Raw genomic sequence first — 21121 nt, forward strand, 5'->3', positions numbered from 1 at the left:
CTTTCAACAAAATCTCAGAATCAGTTTATTCTTTAGTTAGCTTTGTTTTAAAACACTATTCACTGGTAACTCAACATGTAGAAACTTCTGACTTTTCAGTTTAACTTTAATAAAATGCATAGTTTATTCCATAATTACCATAATTTGTAAATTTATTTCTTTTTCTTTACATTTCCCAGTGTTTACTAGAACACAGTCACAGTTTAAACAAATATACAGAAAAATACTGAGGAAAATGAAACAGAATAATATCAACACTTTGCCGTTAATTAATTTGTTACGTCGATTCATGCGATATGATTAGAAAATATGAACTGGAACTTTTTGCTTCGCTTGAGACAGCAGTTACTGAGGAGTCACTGATTACTTGCCTTTGGTTTGTTAAGAGCTGGAATGTCGATGAGTGAGTTCAGATCTACTGAACATTATGTAACCAACGAACAAAGCATTAAAACATGTAATAAAAAAGACCAGATATCGAGAGTGTACATATACACACATAAGATGTCATGAGACCAGAAATATCGCACATAAAATTTCACACCGAAATACATTTACAGAGAAATGAATGCAATCTAAACGACACAAAGCAGCACCGGTGCTTCCAGTATGATTTAAAAATTGTAACCGAGCATGGAAAAATCAAAGGATGGAAGGATGACTGATTTCCATTATTAGGTAAAAAGTCCACTCACAATTGATAAAAAAAAAATAAAATGTAAAATACAGTGCACTTTTTTTTTTTTTGGAAAAAAGTTCTTCAGTGTTAGAATAAAAATACAAATTTTCATAATAAAGATTCTCATATTTGCTGCTACCTGAGAGGTAAGAAACAGAGGTGTGGAAATGAAGAAACTTCTGAACGTTACATCAGAGGGTCTTGTACAGTACACACACGGTTGACCTTCATTGCTCTAGGCAGCTTTCTTCACACCTGGGATACTGAGCTCGTACCTGGTTTGGGGTGGGTGGGAATAGACAAGACCTGATTAATGAGCTTGATGTCAACAGCTAACATTTTTACAAAATAAGAGAAAAAAGAGAAGAGAGATACGACTGTCGATATGACTGACCATTCTGTGGAACCTTTCACAAGATCCAACTGAGCCAGATCGATCAAGACCTGCGGAAAGAGGACAGGTGACAGTTTTATCGATTAACGACTAATGCTAAAAGAAGAACGTTATAAAGTTCTTAATGTGTGCATCTTCCGTACCATCCCGATCTCTTTTCGCTCTCTGGTATGGAACATGCGATTGTTTTTCACCGAAACGTCCAACTTCCTAGTCTTGGCTTCTTCAAGTGGCACCGAAAAATCGAACCTGAGCACGTATATACGTTTAGTTTACAAGACTAACAGTGCTACAAATCCTGTGTAGGTCATTTGAACAAACTCTCACTTTTCATCGAAGACAGGATCCACGGTTTTCCTCTTCACCTTAGAACGCATTCGGTTTTTCCAGTTTTGGTCTGGAAGCAGGTAAATGCGCACGTAGGTGTCCGAGCCATTGGTGTTACAGGAGAACAGGCTCCTAGCATACAGTGTTATGGGTGTGGTTAAAAAAAATAAAAATAATAATTAAAAAAGACGATCTTTTAGAAATTAATCTTTTTGACTCCAATCAACACATTGAACAGACTAGCTCAGTTGAACGAGCATACTACAGTAAAATAAAGAAAAACAACAATTCTTTATACTGGAGGAATGCACAGATGAGGTTTATTGTATTCAGCGCTGATTATAATGCATGGATTCGCTCACACTTCAGGAAACACACTGTTATGAACTGTCTCCATGACCTTGACTAGAACTTAAACTTTAGAAGAGTTATAATTATGCAGTGCATAATCTCTCTCTGATAAGATTTGCCAAACTAATGATGTTATTGTTTGTTCACAATTTACGCAAAGCCTATTCATGCTTAACAGACATGCATCTAAACAATCCATCATTCTTGTCTTGTTAAACCTTATTCCATTATACCTATAACAGAAACGGTGCTCAAAACTAATCGTCTTTAACAATGACGCAAATTCATATAAACCTAAAGAAAAATCCCATACAGGACAAAGCATATATAACCTCGTTTTTATTGTAAAATTAAACCTAACTTCGGCAGGTTAATATGTATGATCTTAACTGTAACTGATTAAGTTTTGGTTCTTGAAAAATTTTCATGAACATTTTTTGTGTGTTTATAAACTTACCTGCAGTTAATGACCGTCACAGTGAGCTTGTTCCTCAGCGTGGCATAACGAATAGTTAGCTGGATCTGGCCAAAGCTGCCCTGGTGATTCAGGATGGCGCTGTAATTCATTACAATGATACTTGTGTTAAGATTTTAGCAGCCTTCTCAAACAATGTGTGAACCAATGTTTAGCATTTCATGAGAATATCTTACCACAAAGTACTAAACACTGATAATATTACCTGAAAGCTAATTCTCACTAGAATTATATATTCTATTTGTTTATTATTATTATTGTATATATATATTTTCATTCATTCATTCATCTTCTACCGCTTATCCGAACTACATCTCAGGCGTCATTGGGCATCAAGGCAGGATACACCCCGGACGGAGTGCCAACCCATCGCAGGGCACACACACACTCTCATTCACTCACGCAATCACACACTACGGACAATTTTCCAGAGATGCCAATCAACCTACCATGCATGATGTCTTTGGACCGGGGGAGGAAACCGGAGTAACCGCTAACCACTAAGCCACCGTGCCCCCTATATATATATATATATATCTCCTGCCTTGATGCCCAATGACGCCTGAGATAGGCACAGGCTCCCCGTGACCCGAGGTAGTTCGGATAAGCAGGCTTTTAAGATACATATTTAACAAATATATTTTATATATATATATATTTATATATATATATATATATATATATATATATATATATATATATATATATAAAAATATATTTGTTAAATATGTATCTTAAAAGCCTGTAATATTGGACTATGTATTTTTAAAGGAAAATGTTAATCATGTAAAGAGAAAAATAGTAATACATAGGCTCTAAAGCTATTCAAACATTAAAAAAAAAAAAAAGTGACTGTAAAAAAAAGTGCATTTAACATAAATCTATTTAAAAAAATTCTGTTTTATACAGTAATTCTGTTCTGTCGATAGACTCATAAAATCCGAACAACGTTATGCTGTGCATTGCACTTACTCTGGGTACGGGACACCTTCGAGCAGGTCCAAGCGTGAAGAAGCAATAGAGTTTTCTGAAAGGAGGCTGTGGGAGTCATAGCGCCTCATTTGATTGACACCTGAGAGACGGTTATCAGAGACCATGAGAGAACCTCTCCGGGCATTATACTCGGGCTGGGGCCCACTGGAGAAGCTGCTAGGCGCCTGCATCTGAGACAGTGAGGAGGCCTGGTTTGTCTCCAGAGGCTTCAAAGAGTTAAGCTCAGTGAGGGATTGCTGAGGATCTTTGCCCTTATTTCCTGTTTGAGTTTTAGCAGCTGGAGGGTTTGTAACTATGGGCTTGGGCTTCTCCAGTTTCAGGATCTGGAATGATAAAGAGCTTAGTAACCAAAGTGTGCACATATATAGAACAAAAATATGTAAAATTCTTACATGCACAGATTGCATTAAGAATTTGAAGCACTGTAGGAACCGTTAAATAATGATTATTCAAATGTACAAACACTAATTTAACTAAAGAGGAAGCAAGCACAAGAGGTACTTCATGCTAAAAATGTAAATGGTTTATCACACATATAACAAACACTGAAGCATGGACCCATGTAGATATCAGTTTTGAAGCTCACCCTGAGGATGGTTTTCATCTTGAGCTGGCTGTTGGAGCCGGAACGTTCCAGCTGGAAAGACTGGTCCAGAGTCATTTCTGAGGCTTTGAGTAGACGGCTGAAAGGCAGCGTGAGCATGCCCAGTGTGTTTTTCTTTTCCGCCAGGAAAACCTGAAAACACCAGGCAAGTAAAAATAATGGTCAAATTCACTACTTACTGGAGATAAACATAACCCTCTGTGTTCTAATAATAATAATAATAATAATAATAATAATAATAATAATAATAATAATAATAATAATAATAATAATAATAATAATAATAATAATAATAATAATAATAATAATAATAATAATAATAATAATAATAATAGCACTTGTGACCAAGCATTCAGGTCAGGTCTTATTCCTGTTCTAGCTGTTTCAAATGATCAATGAACTCTGACAATTTATTAATTAATTTGTTCGTCTTAACGATGGACTCTGGGGGCTTTCACACTAACAGCTTAGTCCATTTGGATTTCTTCAGAGTTCTCTGGTTTCCTCCAATCTCACAAAACACAACTGCATGCAAGAAATCCAAATGGAAGACGCGAAATTTGCTAGTAACCTCTTCTAATGTGTTCTTCTCTGACAACACACTTTTCTATTTGCTCGGTTAATTCCAATTAGAACTGGCTTAACAACTAACATGAGTCATAAAGCCTCCCTTCCTAAATATTTTCACTAATCCTCCTTGTCGCCTCATTACGCATTTGCGTTCATCCATCATCTCCAGATAACACTTTTGCAAAGAAAGCTCATCTATAATCTCTCACATTCACTGTTTATTTTTTTTAATACTGTATGAAGAATCTTGCAAGTTGAAAGTCTTGAAAGTTGCATATAATGTAACCAGACCATAAGCTTGTTTTTTGCAGTTTTTAATTCTAACCTACCTGAATGTTAAGCACCTGGCTTTCCACATTGTGCACAAAGAACGTGAAGTATTGCTCAAATACAGGATCTCTGGACGCGTACACAACCTTAAAAAAATAAGAGACACACACAAAGGTTAGAAACAGCAAATAACGGGAACAAAAATTTGAGGTTAATAGAAAACCTCTTCGTTTTACACCTTGTTTCTGTTTGCTAATATATTCCAGCAGAGTGCGCTAAACATCTACGTTTTGTCAGTAGGAGTAATGCAAATGAAATGCAAATGGTACCTTGCTTTTCTGGCTTTGTTGGTCTACGGACAACTTCACATAAGAGTTCGGGTTTTGTTGCCTCCTCGTGAGCTGAGATACACAAGAAAACGCTTAATTCCATAAACCCACAAGGCTTCCTTTTGCACAAATCAGGGAATTATTTAACGTTTAAGGCTGAGGTGGAGCAGGAAAATGGATGGAAATGAAAAATAAGTAATAGAATAGAAACAAACGTAATTTCAGCCATCAGCTGGAATTTTGCAATAGTGTTTGAATGATTCATAGAATACAGAATGACAACAGTTGTGTAAGTGAAACCAAGCAGTATGTTGATCATGTGTTTCTGAATGAAACCGGTTCAGCAGGTCTCAGCACTGACAAAACAAAACCTGCTTCTAAAGACAGCACCCTGTCCGCCACCACGTCCGTATGCAACTCCGGAATGCTCTTTAATCTCCTTTTTAGCTCATGCGTCTGCATTATTGACTAACACACCAAAATGTTGCATGTTTGACTCACGCAAATAATATCTGCATAGAAATCACTAAACCCAAACTGCAAAAACATTTCTATTGAAATGCAAGAAATGAAATTCAAATTCACAACAGATGAATAATCAGGACAGTAAAAAAAAAGTATACTTCTTAAATTTGTTCTCCTGGAAAAAAAGATCAGCGTGAGTTGAAAGAAAACCCAAGCTTCTACGTGATATATTTTTTAAAGAATTAAATAAAGACAAAACCATCCCTTTAAGAGCATTTATTAAACAGGGAATTTTTGTTCCTGTCTACTGATTTGCATAACAGGTCACATGGTCCAAACTCCCCAAAGCGGTATTGGCTGTAACGTCTTCCTCTATAGTGTTAACAAAACCTCTAGGCAACAGGATACACCAGATTGCACTTGTTAAGAAAATGGTTGTTCCAGGTTGTTTCATTTAGCCCTTAGCAAAATAAATTTAAAAAAATATAAATCCTCAGTTAAGGAAGATTGTTCAGGTAGAAAGAGTCTATGAAACAAACCTGGTTCGAAATATTACAAAATGTGTATCATTTGAACAAAATTCAAACACGCAACTATCACAAACAGCAAATGCAAACTTTCAAGCATGAAAGCAAACATACAAACATCCGTAATGCCTTCGACTGGTTGAACAATGATGTGGCGTGACAGAAGAATGACACAGAAATGCATCCAAGTATGTTTGTAAATGTAAATATATCCTTAACCGATGACAACTTACCCTCACGTCTTTGGGTTGTTTCCCGTGTTTCTCCAGCTGGTTTAATTCATTATGGTCTTTCTAAATATACAGAGACAACAAAGAAACATCAGAAAGAATATCATAGAATGTCGTAAAAAAAAAAATACTACTAAAATAAATCTGTAGTTTTGTGTTTAGTATTTTGTAATAATATTGTGTATGGAAATCATTGTATAGCATTCATCGGAGATTCAGATCTCCTTCACAGTACAAATGAAAGATACCACAGACACAGCTGCCGGTTGTATCTTGGTAGTTTACTCACAGGAAGGTTAGATGCACTGTCCAAATATACGGCGAGCATGGCACAAGCCAAGCCATCCGTAGCCTAAAGAAAATTAAAAACCGTCTTAAGTAACGTTTACTATTGCAATCATTTCTTTCAGAATGGTCATCCAGTCGGTGTAGAAGTTGCATACAAAATGAGATGTATTGTTTTTCATTATTTCGGTTTTGTTCCAAATGCTAAGATAACAGTAATGAAGGACAATATGGCAGCTGAAAATCTGCAGGTTTTTTCCAGGAGCTGTCATTTAGAATTATTTGAAACGTCCTGTACATATAAGGTCTATTTTCAATCCTATCTTTTTAGGAAAACCTCATTTATCTAAGGCTCCAGAGTGCAAACTTTGGGGTCGCTGTGGCTTTGTTGCATATTTGCAATCATGAATATAATATTTCTAGACTTTGTGTGCACAAAGAATTAAACATGACTCAATGCTTTGATTATTAACGAATAATGTTATGAGGAAGAAAGGAATTAAATGACTATTTTAGAGTGTATAATTAATAGTATAATAGTCAGAGTGCTGTTGCAGGTTACCTCTTTCAGTAGCTCCGTATCAGTCTGCAGCGAGAGCCATTGCATTTTCATGTGTACCGATCCTTTTTCAATCTCCTCCAATTTGAACCACTGTAAAATCAAAGGGATCGACAAGATCATATTTAAATCATTTTATCTGAATAAACCGAAGCTCAGCATAAGCTGGGGCCTTGTGTGTAATCCTTGCACCATAAACACATTCTGATTCATGTGACGACATGTACTGTACGCTACAACCCACATGCTGAGGCATTAGCGTTAGAATTAGCGTTAGATCACGTGCATTTACGGATTAAGCTTTAAGATTAACTGTTAAGTCTCAGTCCAAAGTTCTTAACACGCTTGCATTTTGTTTATTTAATATTAGTTTAAAAAAAAATAAAAAATCAAACTGCTAACATCGGTCGAATTTTCCGGATCATATTCCAAAAAATGTTAAGATTGCAAAAATATTACAGATTCATCTCACTACTGACATCAGTAGAATATTCCAGATTCTTTTCCAGAAATGATCTGATTTCATGAGAAGAATATTACTGAATGAAATCTGACTATTCCTAAATGACTGAGTTGTTTACATCATTAGAATATTAAAGATGATATACTCAAATAATTTAAAACCGTTTGAATCTGTAGAACCTTCCAGATTCTATACTTAAATGATCTAGTTGTTTACACCAATAACAATTCAGATTTTATTTCCAAATGGGGGATTACATCATGTAATGACACGTACCTTATCGATTATTCTTTCTTTCCTCACTTCACCAAAATCCAGCTTAAACCTGGGTCAAATAAAAATGTATTTAATGTTATTCAGATGAACCCCGTGTCTGTTAAACAGGCTTCAGATTGATTTGTGCATCACAGATTGACTCCAAAAACAGAAACAAAACATAAACTGGCACCTGCCCATGAAGTCATCCTTGTCCGTGTCTTCATCATAGAGCTCCACTTCAAGCTCTTGGCCTGGAGCCTCATGAATCACAAACTGTACTCCAAAGGAATAAATACAGATTTATCAGAAACAAAATAAAAAAATGCATATACTGTATATGCATATATATATATATATATATATATATATATATATGATAAACACCCTGATCCATATAGTTCCTTAATGCAACACAATTGTTGATCAATTCACTTTTAGCAGGCTTAACAAGAAACCTCGTTTGCATGCTTAGAGCATTTACACTATATCATTGTACCAAAAAACCTGGTTTAATACAGAGCAATTTGCAAGATAAGAACAATTATGCAAAATTCTGATTGAACATCGGTGTGAATGCAAATTTTGTAGTTGTTATAGATACAAAGCAAAGTATTAACCGTTACCTCATACACCTCATCCCATTTGGGGTTCAAGGTCTCTTTAATGGTCTTGGTTTTAAAGCGCTGGTTGCCGACTGTAAGGACTACATAAGGATCAGACTTCCCCTTTGCTAGTCCCATCATTACTGTGTCCATGGCCTTCAAATCTTTACCCTCCAGCACATGGACTCGTACCACACCCTAGAGATTGTCAAAAAAAATCTTCACTGGAAAGAAAACCTGGACATGTCACCCATGTTTGTCATGCTGTGCATCTAAAATTCCACTGATAATCAGTTGCAGTTTAACAGACACGATGATCGCACTCACTCGAGGAAGAGGAAATCTCATTTCATCCACCTTGACTTGGTCTATTAATGGGAAACATAGACGATTCGGCAGGACCATCATAGAAGCAATGGTGTCCATGATGGCTGACTCGGAAAATTGTCTGCAAAGAAATGTGTTATTATATTTTATTTTGAAATTTCACCTCGATCGTTGGATTTGCCGGCCAGAGACTCGAACCCACAACCTTAGGGTTAGGAGTCAAACTCTTTAACTATTAGGCCATGACTTATCCCACGCTCATTCACACTTACGGGCAATTTAGCATCACCAATCCACCTACTAATATAGGTTTTGAGAGGTTGAAGGAAACCAGAGAACCTATAGGAAAACAGACACAAGGATATGCACTAACCTGAGGACCCCAAAGCTAAGAGGTGGCAATGCTACCTGCCCCACGAGCTTGTTGCCCATTACTGATTTAATAAAACATTAAATCAAACCGTGCATACTTTAGAGCTGGACTATCCAGGAGATTGGTCATGCCAGTCCAATTCAAGTGCAGGGTCTGGAAATTTAAATGAATGATACCCGTCACTAATTTCAAAGCAGTAATGATGAACGATTTATGTAAATTAAGTAAAATGTTACTCACAGGTCGACGGATGAAAAACATTGTGATCCCACCCACAAGTGGGGACTGACCAATCAATGGGCTAAGAATCACTCTGAGCACTCCCTGAAGCTGAAAAACAAATAATCACTGCTTCAGTTCCTGGTAAAATCACTGGTCAAACTTTATCACTGCATGTCTGTGCAGAGATGTTCAAATAGCTCAAGAACCAAATTAAATGAATTTAATAATTGCCTGAAAAGTTCCTGCTAAAATCGAAAAAATGAATATCTGAAATATCAGTCATGACTGACTACTAAAATCTTCCTATTTTTACTGTGATACTGATACATTCAATATATCAGGGAAAATAAATATTCAAAAACTGAAATGTTAAAAGTATGCAAGGGCAATTAAAAGGGAATTATATCCAACCTGAAGTTCTTTAACTCCTGCTGAGATGCGTGGCTTTACATCTGCGTCGATGTCAATATCCCCCACGTAACTAAGACAAAAATATTCAGGAAATATTTCTTCAGCATTCTATTTAGCAAGTATTGATGAATCCTACAACCTTGGGGTTGTAGGATTATAAACATTATTTATAATTTAGTTAGGAAATGTTTAAAGTTGAAAAGTTGAATCTGTTCTGATCTTATTGAAGGAAATAACATATATTAAATATTATATTGGACTGAAAAACGAAAATGGGGGGCACGGTGGTTTAGTGGTTAGCACGTTCGCCTCACACCTCCAGGGTTGGGGGCTCGATTCCCGCCTCCGCCTTGTGTGTGTGGAGTTTGCATGTTCTCCCCGTGCCTCAGGGGCTTCCTCCGGGTACTCCGGTTTCCTCTCCCGGTCCAAAGACATGCATGGTAGGTTGATTGGCATCTCTGGAAAATTGTCCGTAGTGTGTGAGTGTGTGAGTGAATGAGAGTGTGTGTGGGTGTGTGTGCCCTGCGATGGGTTGGCACTCTGTCCAGGGTGTATCCTGCCTTGATGCCCAGTGACGCCTGAGATAGGCACAGGCTCCCCGTGACCCGAGGTAGTTCGGATAAGTGGTAGAATATGAATGAATGAATGAACGAATGAATGAATGAATAAATGAATGAATGAATGAATGAATGAATGAATGAAAAACGAAAATGATTCTTTTGTCTAGTGCATGCATTCACAATGATCACAAAACTTACGTAATATTGAAGTCTAGGATGACTTCCCTCATGTCTGCTTCTTGTGTGTACACTTGTACCCCAGTAATTGTTGGAGCCTGAAACACCATCAATCAGATGAATGGATTAGAATAGAGCAGACGCCTTTATATTTGTGACATATACATTACAGCACAGTAAAATTCTTTCTTTACATCCAGCTTTGGAAGTTGGTGTCAGAGCGCCGTGATACAGCGTCCAACAGTGGCAGCTTGGCAGTGCTGGGGATTTGAACCCTAATCTTCCGATCAACAACCCAGAGCCTTAACCCCTTGAGCCACCACTGCCAATTAGACTACCTATCTTAAAAAAAATTAGACTACCTATCTTAAAAAAAATTAGACTACTATCTTAAAAAAAGTAAAAGAAGCAGGCCTCTAAAAACATCTACTCCTGTATTAGTATCATCATGAACCTCTAGGCATAATCAATTCTGATTCGTGCTGTTTTTGATAGAACAGTTCTCCTCACCCTCTGGCCAAAATGGACTTTGGTGAAGGTGAAGGTCTTGAGATGGGTGCTGGATTGTCTAATCGAATTCTGGATGCTCTCTTTCAGGAGCTTATCCATGAAGACACCAAAGAATGGCCAGGCTTGAAGTAGAATCTGAGAAAATTCAGAAGACATCATGGAAGCACAGTCATTCCTGAAGAAGCTCAGAACTGCACATGATTTTCTTGAGTTCTCATTTATGAACTTTACACCCAACAATCGTTTGTAGCTACTGACATTTTTCTAGGTAATGCTGCTCATGAAAATATATTTGACCTTGACATTTCACAATAAGCAATACGTTTTATTGCTACAAAACTCAAGGACAAATTTCTTGAATCTAGTTCATCCTATAATAAGGCACAATAAAAATCAAACAAACACACTTTGACAATGATGCAATAAAATACTGCTGTAGTCATTCAGTTTATCTGAGTGTCTTCTTGAAGGGTATTTTGGCGAGATACACTGGCTGTCAAGAGAATTTTATGAAGCATAGAAAGACCTCCATTACCTTGTCCTTACTGACTTCGCATTTGTTAAATAATATCACATCATATATTATATAAACCTAGTAATACCAGTCAGTCGACTATAAACAAAATGTTCTGGATTTTAAGCGTTGGCATATATAATGTACACGTATATCATCATTCATTCTTACCTTGTTGATCCAGCCAGCCTTTTCAACTTCACTAAATTGAATCTGTTGAGCGGAAAAACAAAAGGATATGGAGATGAGTTTTTCTACAGATGTGACAAATCAAATGGAAATCCCAGTGGCTCTTTTGTGAAGTAATTTGCTCTCATGGCACATTTGTGGAACATATTTGTTCCCTCTGAGGGAAACATCACTGGAAACCAATACAAAGTTAAACACGAGTTATATTTTGGCACCCTACACAACCAAAAACAACACCACCACCACCACCACCATTTACAACATTGGTATGTATTGGAAAAAGTTATATAACTCATCCATTCAGTCTAGTTCGAGAGGCTTGTAGAATTTACGTTAATTCGACAGGTTTTAGCATACAGTGTTACATTAATGATAAAGATAATGTAACCTATATGATACGATACACTTTTAATCTCTTGTCACATAACACTGTATGGTAGAATCAACAGGAAAATGTAGTTTGAAGTTTACATTTTACTATATATCTGGTCTTATATCTGCCATAATTTCAATTCAATTTAATTTCTATACTGGACAATTCTCAAAATTAGCCCTTGTTCTTATTCTACATAAGTGACATCAGAGGGTTGAACTGATCTCTGACTGAGTTCTAGTACCTTAAAGAGGCTAAACATTCAAATGTTTTGCTTTGAAATCATCTGAGGCGTGAATGACAGCAGGAACCAAACTTGTGGTCAGTGCATCACAGAAACTATAATGTCCATAATGTATTCTGAAGTAAAAACTGCAAACTCCTTCCCAACCTATCAAATTCCACTTTATCCCTGGTGACAACATTCAATAGTGCAATTATACTCAATACAATACAATAAACCACCTGTAGAACAATAGCCAAGCAACTAAGTATTGGACACCCAATACGTTTTGGCAGAAGAATTAAAGAAATATGGCAGGAAATGTCTTCATTTTCAAACTACTTTAGTACTTACTGTTACAATAATACACTATGCTGGTTGTATTCTTTTTAGATATGCACATAAAAAACTGCAGGGCATTAAACTATACAGTATATGGATATATGTTATAAAACTATATTATGGATATGACCTGATATGATGCCGTAAACTAGCTCTGGATGCATCAAATAGAACCTATATACGAATACAGAAAGAAGGAAATGTCAATGTTGATATTTAATGTGTATGGAAAAAACTAGCGTAGCCTTTGCTCACCAGGCATTTGGGAGTGATACATACTGTACAAAACAGTCTCACTGAGCAGTGAGATTTCCTCAGTATTATCCCAAAAACGGATTAAATTGACAAAAAAAAAGAAGTTAAAAATGTCATTTTAGCCATCATAGAAAAGTTCAACTTTAGCCACATTAATGGAGAACCATTAGCGCTTAGGTGTGGCCTCTCAAAAATAGTTGCTATTCATGGAAAATTACTGAAGAGTGTTGCTCAAGTGTTTTCATAATTACACACTATGGCACAACAGCACAAGAGCAGTGGGCTTCTGTGTTCTTGTCAATGTCAGTCATCTTCTTTCTGGTTTGTATTAAAACAATTTATGTTCCAGCGGTACCATTGTTTTAGTTGGCACACTGCTGAAGGTTTCCAAAAATCAACCAGTGCTCCTTAAATACACAGTAAATGCATTTCTATTGCAGTGTTCTGAACAGAATGTCACTGCAGTGAACATTTTTCACACATTTGGGTGAATATTCTCACACACACATACACACTTCACACACACACACACACACACACACACACACACCTGTGCTGTGGAATTGGCATCAAAAATACCAAAATGCAGAGGTGGAGCTTAAAATTGAAACCTGCTTTGCCTGTGAGGTTCCCAGGCAACGCAACACAGACCACACCTCTGTAAACACACAATAGTAGACTGACAATCTGACCTGAATCCAAAACCACACCACAGTAAAAAAGAAAAAAAAAAAAAAGACTGTATGGAAAAAAAAATATTACACACCTTACTTCGTCTTACACACTGTACACTATACGCTATTTCCAGCCAACAGAATACACTACCAATGTTTCCAGGAATGTATTTGACTGATAAGACTATGAAATAGCGTGTGATCAAAAATGGCTTGATTTATACATGATATCGACAAAAGTCCTTGGACACAACTCATAATTATTGAATTATCTACCTTCTGAAGAGCTCAGTGAATTCAAAAGGTGATACTGTGATAAGATGCCAGCTTTGCAATAAGTCATTTCATGAAATTTCATCCTTCCTAGATATGCCACAGTCAGCTGTTAGTAGTATTATTGTAAAATGGAAGCCTTTAGGAACAGCAGCAACTCAACCATAAAGTGGAAGAACATGTAAAGTCACCGAGCAGGGTCACCGAGTGCTGAGACAGATAATGCATATAAGGCGCCAACACGGTGCTGATTAGTATTAGCTCCATAGAATCGGTTTTCATGGTTAAGCAGCTGCATGCAAGTACAATGGCAAGGGTCGGATGGACTGGTGTGAAGAACGCTGCCACTGGACTCTGGAGCAGTTGAAACATGTTCTGTGGAGGGACAAATCAAACTTATGACAGTCTGATGGGTGAGTCTGGGTTTGGCAGATAGCAAAAGAACATTACCTGCCTGACTGCATTGTGCCAACTGTAAAATTTGATGATAATGGTTTGAGACTGTTTTTCAGGGCTTGGGCTAAGCCTTGTACTTCAAGTGAAGGAAAATGTTAATGCTTCAGCACACCAAGACATTTTAGACAATCCTATGCTTCCAACATTGTGGGAACAACTGTTCTCCAGTGCATGAAGAAAGGTCCTCAAAGATCTGGTTGGATGAGTTTGGTGTTCAAGAACTTGACTAGCCTACATAGAGCCCTGACCTCAACCCCATCAAACACCTTTGGGATGAACAGGAATGTAGATTGTGATCCAGGCCTTCTTGTCAGTGCCTGACCTTACACAATGCTCTACTGAATGAAGGTGCAAAAATTTCTTTAAAAACACTTAAAAATCTTGTTGAAAGTCTGTGTTTAGAGTGGATAATGTTATAGCTGCGAAGGAGAGGGGACCAACGCCATTTTATTGTCTTTGTCTGTAAAAGTCAGGTGTTCCAATACTTTTGGCCATATAAATTGTGTGATCCAATTCAACCAATGCTAAAAATGTGAGAAGTGAGAACCACTCACAATATAAGACTGACCTCATGCTTTCAAGAGCTCCCAGAATGAACATAGACAAATATTTAATATTTTAAAAAACATGCATGACCAGACATCATAAGTAGATCAGAGGGTTTAAGACCCCCAATGCCATGGGATCATCTTGGATGATAGAGGTTAACGTTCATAGAATCAGGAAACCTTGAGCAGTATGAATCAAACCTGGCCTGATTATTCAGTTTGGTTCATACATTATAAAAAATTGTGCAGGAACACATTGAGCTGATTCATTTTACTGTTGTTCAATGAATATTTGTATCATTGGTTAAAAATAGAGCTGGGAAAAAGTAAACAATCTTTTAAATGCATATCAACTGTATGGAGAGAAAGTACATTGAAATGAAATTCAATAAGAAGCTACCTGATATCCAAAAAATACGCAGCAGGGATGATAGGGTTGAATCGATTTGTAGGTCTCATCATGCTAATGTTTGCTAATAAGTGAAAATAAGTTTTCAGAGACAGTTGCAGCCTACTGTTGGTGAGGAAGCCTTGGACCGGTTGTTCTAGTCAAACCCACAGGTTACTGCTGTGTCCACACCTACCTTAATAAAGTGCACTATAAAGTTGTTCTAGTCAAACCCACAGGTTACTGCTGTGTTCACACCTGCCTTAATAAAGTGCACTATAAAGTTGTTCTAGTCAAACCCACAGGTTACTGCTGTGTTCACACCTGCCTTAATAAAGTGCACCATAAAATTGTTCTAGTCAAACCCACAGGTTAATGCTGTTTATACCTGCCTTAATAAAGTGCACCATAAATTCAATCACACCAGGATTATATTCAAATGAACTAAACACCGCAGGATAGAATGGTGTGATCAATTAAAAGAGAGTTATCTCTCCTGCACAGGATCTGAAATTGCTCTTTTTTTATTACGATAATATCAGAATAGCAAAGAATGATAATATTGTGATAATAAGCAAACGAGGATAAATTCCACAGCTTGTATTTCTCCAAGTGTGTAGCTAAGAGGAGGCCAGATGCCAAAACAGTAAGATGTTATTTGAGTATTATTAGGAGAAGATACTTATGTTTCTTAGACAACAGCAAGGAAATGTGCCAAATAAATGTGCTTGTGCTGTTAAGTTCAGGATTTTTGCACCACACTTAATTGCCACCCCAAATAAAGTGACTGGGTTTAACCTGGTCATCATATACAGTATATAGTACCCCACAATATGACCTCTCCACGCCCCACTTTTGTTTTACGCACCCAGGTGGGCGAGTTGAGCGCGTTAATCATCTCTTTCTTTATCACGTGACATTCGTTGTCCACAAAGTCGATGGCGGTGTCCACGCGCTGGACCTTGCGCCTTTGGTTCTTGCCCCACAGCTCCCACAGGAGCACCGCGAGCAGCAGCCAGCTGGCGCTCAGCCCGAGCGCGCCGCACACGAACACCGGGTAGAGCAGCAGCGCGCACCGCCCCACGAACAGCAGGAACTCCATGAGCGCTTGGTTCACCTGGCCGCTGTTCAGCTCCTTCCCGGTCTCAACTTCCGACGACATTTCCACACGTTCCTAAGATTTAAAACTCCAGCAAGAAAAGCATCTTTGGAAAATCCCTGGATGTAGAGGTCTGCGACGCACCAACGCGCAGTTCAGCAGCAATCACCTAAACGCGGTGTCCAGATCAGTGCTCAATTCCTGGAGCTTGTAATAAATATATAAATAAAAGAATAAATAATTAAATGAATGAATATTCCAAGCTTTCCTGTCTCGAGTCTGATCTCACTGCTTCATGACTTCCGTGTTGCAGTCATCCAGTTTGGCTGAGATTGTTTTTTTCTTCACCTGATTCTAATAGGTTCCTCCCCACTGGGTTATTTATGGAACGTGCAGGTACCAGTTACAGAGTTTCAGCCTGAACAGATCTACAGGCAAATTATCAACAAATCACACGTTGAAAGCACAAAACCTATGTCCTGTCACAAATGTGATCTATACATGTGGCCCAGAGAATATATTAGAATATAATAAATAACTGTATGGACTTTTATTAAATAAAGAAATGATTTATTAAATAAATAAATACTTAATAATACTTAAATAAATAAAATACTTAAAATAAAGTGCTGTTGATGGTGGTTTTGTGGACATGCCAATAATCCAGGTAGGAATTTTGCTCTGAAAACACTGTTTTTTAAGGCCATGTTGGATTTATGTATGCTCTATTAGCATCACACCTGAGATACATGATGATGAATACTTTCAAGTTACTGTATTGAACCTGATATGTGGAAAATGTGGTCACTGCTGCCATCTTGTGGTTCCTTAAAATCATTTCAAAACCGTGATATTGTGGTTGCTACAATAACAATTGCTCAAATCTCTCTCTCTCTCTCTGTCTGTCATTCTCTCTCTCTCTCTCTCTCTCTCTCTCCCTCTCCCTCTCTCTGTCTGTCTCTGTCTGTCTGTCTCTCTCTGTCTGTCTCTCTCTGTCTGTCTCTCTCTCTCTCTGTCTCGCTCTCTCTCTCTCTCTCTCTCTCTCTCCCCCTCTCTCTCTCTCTCTCTGTCTGTCTCTGTCTGTCTCTCTCTGTCTGTCTCTCTCTCTCTCTCTGTCTCGCTCTCTCTCTCTCTCTCTCTAGATAAACAACACTGATACACACATATTGCTTTTATATTTTATAAATGCAATATATAATTATTCTCTAATAACTTCATTCTTTAACACCTTAGGTCGTTATATTCCGTATTTTTTAGCGAACGTGGATATTTTGTACCTGATTCATATATGACCTTGTTTAAGGTTATATTGTTTGCACAGTGTGTGTGTTGGCTGCACGTGTTGTCCCGTGCGAATCTGTGTTATTGTTTACAGAAAGCGCGTGCTCTGAGGATCAGTGGTTTCCTTGGTTACAACATCCTCCAATCAGAACGTACAACCGCTAGCCTACTTTGGTTAAATTATGAATCATTGTAATTATTAACCTGTGATCACACTGTTGTTGTGTACCGAACAATGAGTCGTTTTATATGGCTCGGCTCACCAATAAGAGTCGACTCTTTCACCTTTCAAACAGATCATTGCAATATTTCTTCGAAGAAGAAAAAAAAACATTTCCATTTACCCTGATAAACAAATAATCCCTAACCATATACACGTGTCTACATACAGTAAATTTTCAACAAGAAGTAGGAGTGGAAACAAATTAAAAAAATACTAACTAACTTTCGGCTCATGTATGCGAGTCATCTATCAGCGTTCACCGACAGCTGACTAAAGGAACCGACTCGTTCACAAATGAATACTTCCTTAGTTACCGGCGTAGCAACAACAACTTTGGATAGCGATTCATGTCATAAACTATGCCGGTTAGATTATTTTAGCTTACTAACATAATAGAAATACAGCTGATTATATTTGAGGGCATTTCCTATTTTCTAAAATGGAAAGAAAGGTAAGATTGAATTAAATCAAACAATGCAATTCAAACCATTTTTTATGGACTACCAGTAGTAGTTTTATTTTATATATCTTGTCTGGTTCTGTTTATATTCATTCACATCTAAAATAACTTGTTAATATTTTTTACAAATATTATTTGACCCTTTTCTGAATTAAGTACAAATTTAGGACGCTGCCACTAGAGGGCAGTGTGAGACTGTGGGTTACAATTCACCTATTTAATAGTTCATTCATTTTAAAATTATAATTCCAGCATAAAATACATAATGACTAAACTAGTCTGTGTTCAGTAATTCTGGAATAGTACATAAGTATGCATTTAAGTTTATGGCATTTGGCAGATGCCATTATTTAGAGTGACGTACAAAATCGCTTTGAAGGCCTCTATCACTGAATACATTGATACTGGTTCACTATTGTTCACAGACCAGCGCAGCCGTATGTGTTCCTTCACTGGAAACCTTTTCCAACATGACAGTGCCCCTGTACACCAAGATCCGTCCACCTTCCATACCAGCCATCAGCTTCTCTGTCTATGGTTTTAGCAAAATAACATTAAGCAGTCAGAGCTGAAAGATTTTCATCCACATTTAAATCCAGCTTGCTAGCATTGTTTTGAGAAATGTTTCTTTGACAGAGTTGGTGCAACCTTTAGATGCTTGGCCATTGTCACTGCTACCTGTGACAATATCATGTGTTTGACAAGGTAGTGTGTGATGCTGGTAGAAGTGTATTAGAGGCTTTTCATCTCTCTCTCTCTCTCTCTCTCTCTCTCTCTCTCTCTCTCTCTCTCTCATGAGAGATAAACAACACAGATACACAGATTTGCTTTTCTACTTCTCCTTCTCTAAATGCAATATATAATTTGTCTCTAATATCTTTGTATTTTGTAAGTGAACACGGTTATTTCTAACTGATTTATGTATGACATTATTGAGTGCACATTGAGGTTATATTGTGTGCACAGTGTGTATGTTGGCTGCACGTGTTGTCGCGTGCGAATCTGTGTTATTGTTCAGAGAAAGCGCGTGCGCTGAGGATCAGTGGTTTCCTTGGTTACAGCGTCCTCCAATCAGAACTCGCTCCGTAATTCGATTCTAATTTAAATGATTGAATATTTAATAAGTAGTTTAACCTTTTTATTATATCCTAAGACAAGCAGTAAAATAATATCCTCTGCATCATTTCTCTGACCACAAACATTTAAATGTAGAAAAGTTAAAATACAACCTACACCCGTTAGCCTACTTTGAATAAATTATGAAATATGATTAATAATAAATGAAATATGAAATTAATGATTAACCTTTGATCACAACAAACAATGAGTCATTTCATGTAGCTCGGCTCACCAATAAGAGTCGACTCGTTCACCTTCCAAACAGTTCATTAGTATTTTTCTTTGAAATTAAAACCATTTCCATTTACCCTGATAAACCCTGATAAATGTAATCTACTGTATGTAGGTTACATTTTCACCGAGTAGGAGTGGAAAAAAATAATGGAGTTCATCTTTTGCTGACTAAAGGAACCGAGTCGTTCACAAACGAATACTTCCTTGGTTACAGGCGTAGCAACAACAACTTTGGATAGCGATTCAAGTTATAAAATATGTTAGACAGGGGCGGTTCTAGAATTTCATCTTTAGGGGGTTTTAGCCCTCAGTGAGAATTTAAAACAAGAAGAGTTTTATATTATATATTATATGACTACATAGTAAGCCAAAAGTTATGGTATTATTTAAAATGGTAAAAGTGGACACCAAAATTTTATGCATGATGTAATGATGCCAGTCTTGAATCAAATCAGTTCATGTATGTGTGCATTCTCTACAGACAAAGACCAAATCAATAAATGTTATTTTTTTTATTTAGTATTATATGGATTGTTTGCATTAATATTTTGTTTGTGCTACAACTCTGGTAATAAGAATAGTGACATTTCACTGGTACTGGTATAACTGATTTTTTTTTTTTAATGTCAACACAGTACTGTATATACACTACTGTATAGTCACACACACGTCTCTGTACATTAAGTTCACTACTATAGCAGAAACATGCAGTAGTAGTACAACTTTTTATAACTGTACCTCCAACAAACTTTAACTTGTGGGATGACATAAAATACATCCTCACAATATATACATTTTAAAAGAAATGTCTCCAATTAAATAATGAAAACTACTATGGTGGGCTTATAGAAATATTATTTGATAAAATTAAATTTATTATTTGTTTGGGACCTGTGACCTTATCCCCTAAATCGTTCAAATGAAGAGAAGTTGCTGCCTGCATTTAACAAACAGCCTCACATGTTGTCTCTCTGTCTTCGTCTTCTCCTCTATCTACATTTGTGTCTCTGTTTTGTCTCTCTAAGGCTTCACAGTCGGCCTCTCTGTCCCTTTCTCCCGTCTTCACGTCATTCTGCTTCTCTTCATCTCCATGTACTATGATGAAACATAATATAGTATTAGCATGTCAAGTGTACAGAGACCATATAAAAAAAATTTGCTCTCCTATCCATTACTTCTCTTCATTGTAAGTCTAGGCAATTTAATATCCATTAAAAGTAAAAGCAAGGGTAAACACACACTTTCACTTATTCTGGGATGAGGGGCTAAGTTTTGACACCCTAACACCTTTTATTATTTTAATTGATTATTTTGTACTTCAATCAAATCATAAAATAGCATGCATAGATCATTTTTAGGGGGCACGGTGGCTTAGTGGTTAGCACGTTCGCCTCACACCTCCAGGGTTGGGGGTTCGATTCTCGCCTCCGCCTTGTGTGTGGAGTTTGCATGTTCCCCCCGTGCCTCGGGGGTTTCCTCCGGGTACTCCGGTTTCCTCCCCCGGTCCAA

The 21121-nt window shown here is 37.2% G+C and overlaps 2 protein-coding genes across 3 annotated transcripts in view; one reads left to right on the plus strand and one right to left on the minus strand.

Moving 5' to 3' along the window:
- Window positions 1-85: 85 nt before the first annotated feature.
- esyt3 (extended synaptotagmin-like protein 3) lies at window positions 86-16609 on the minus strand. Of its 2 annotated transcripts, XM_060875771.1 has the most exons (23): window positions 16065-16609; window positions 11647-11688; window positions 10962-11096; window positions 10473-10549; window positions 9715-9784; window positions 9322-9411; window positions 9179-9234; window positions 8709-8829; window positions 8403-8579; window positions 7970-8052; window positions 7798-7846; window positions 7062-7151; window positions 6504-6566; window positions 6218-6277; window positions 4993-5064; window positions 4723-4809; window positions 3806-3955; window positions 3199-3542; window positions 2209-2307; window positions 1401-1532; window positions 1217-1322; window positions 1074-1123; window positions 86-954 (listed from the first exon to the last, which is right to left on the minus strand). In XM_060875771.1, exons 1-23 carry the CDS (start codon window positions 16356-16358, stop codon window positions 915-917), a joined length of 2487 nt encoding a protein of 828 aa, XP_060731754.1. In that variant the 5' UTR covers window positions 16359-16609; the 3' UTR covers window positions 86-914. The 2 variants fall into 2 exon arrangements, with proteins under 2 accessions (XP_060731754.1, XP_060731753.1); XM_060875770.1 differs by having other exon boundaries at window positions 9179-9411.
- Window positions 16610-18117: 1508 nt separating this feature from the next.
- dnah7 (dynein, axonemal, heavy chain 7) overlaps window positions 18118-21121 on the plus strand; it is a 90429-nt gene continuing 87425 nt past the window's right edge. Inside the window, exon 1 of the mRNA XM_060875768.1 lies at window positions 18118-18250. Coding sequence (XP_060731751.1) covers window positions 18239-18250 — 12 coding nt within the window. The 5' untranslated portion in view covers window positions 18118-18238. The remainder of the gene's footprint in view (window positions 18251-21121) is intronic.

Source organism: Tachysurus vachellii, chromosome 8 (genome assembly GCF_030014155.1).
Source record: "Tachysurus vachellii isolate PV-2020 chromosome 8, HZAU_Pvac_v1, whole genome shotgun sequence".
NCBI classification, from domain to species: Eukaryota; Metazoa; Chordata; class Actinopteri; order Siluriformes; family Bagridae; genus Tachysurus; species Tachysurus vachellii.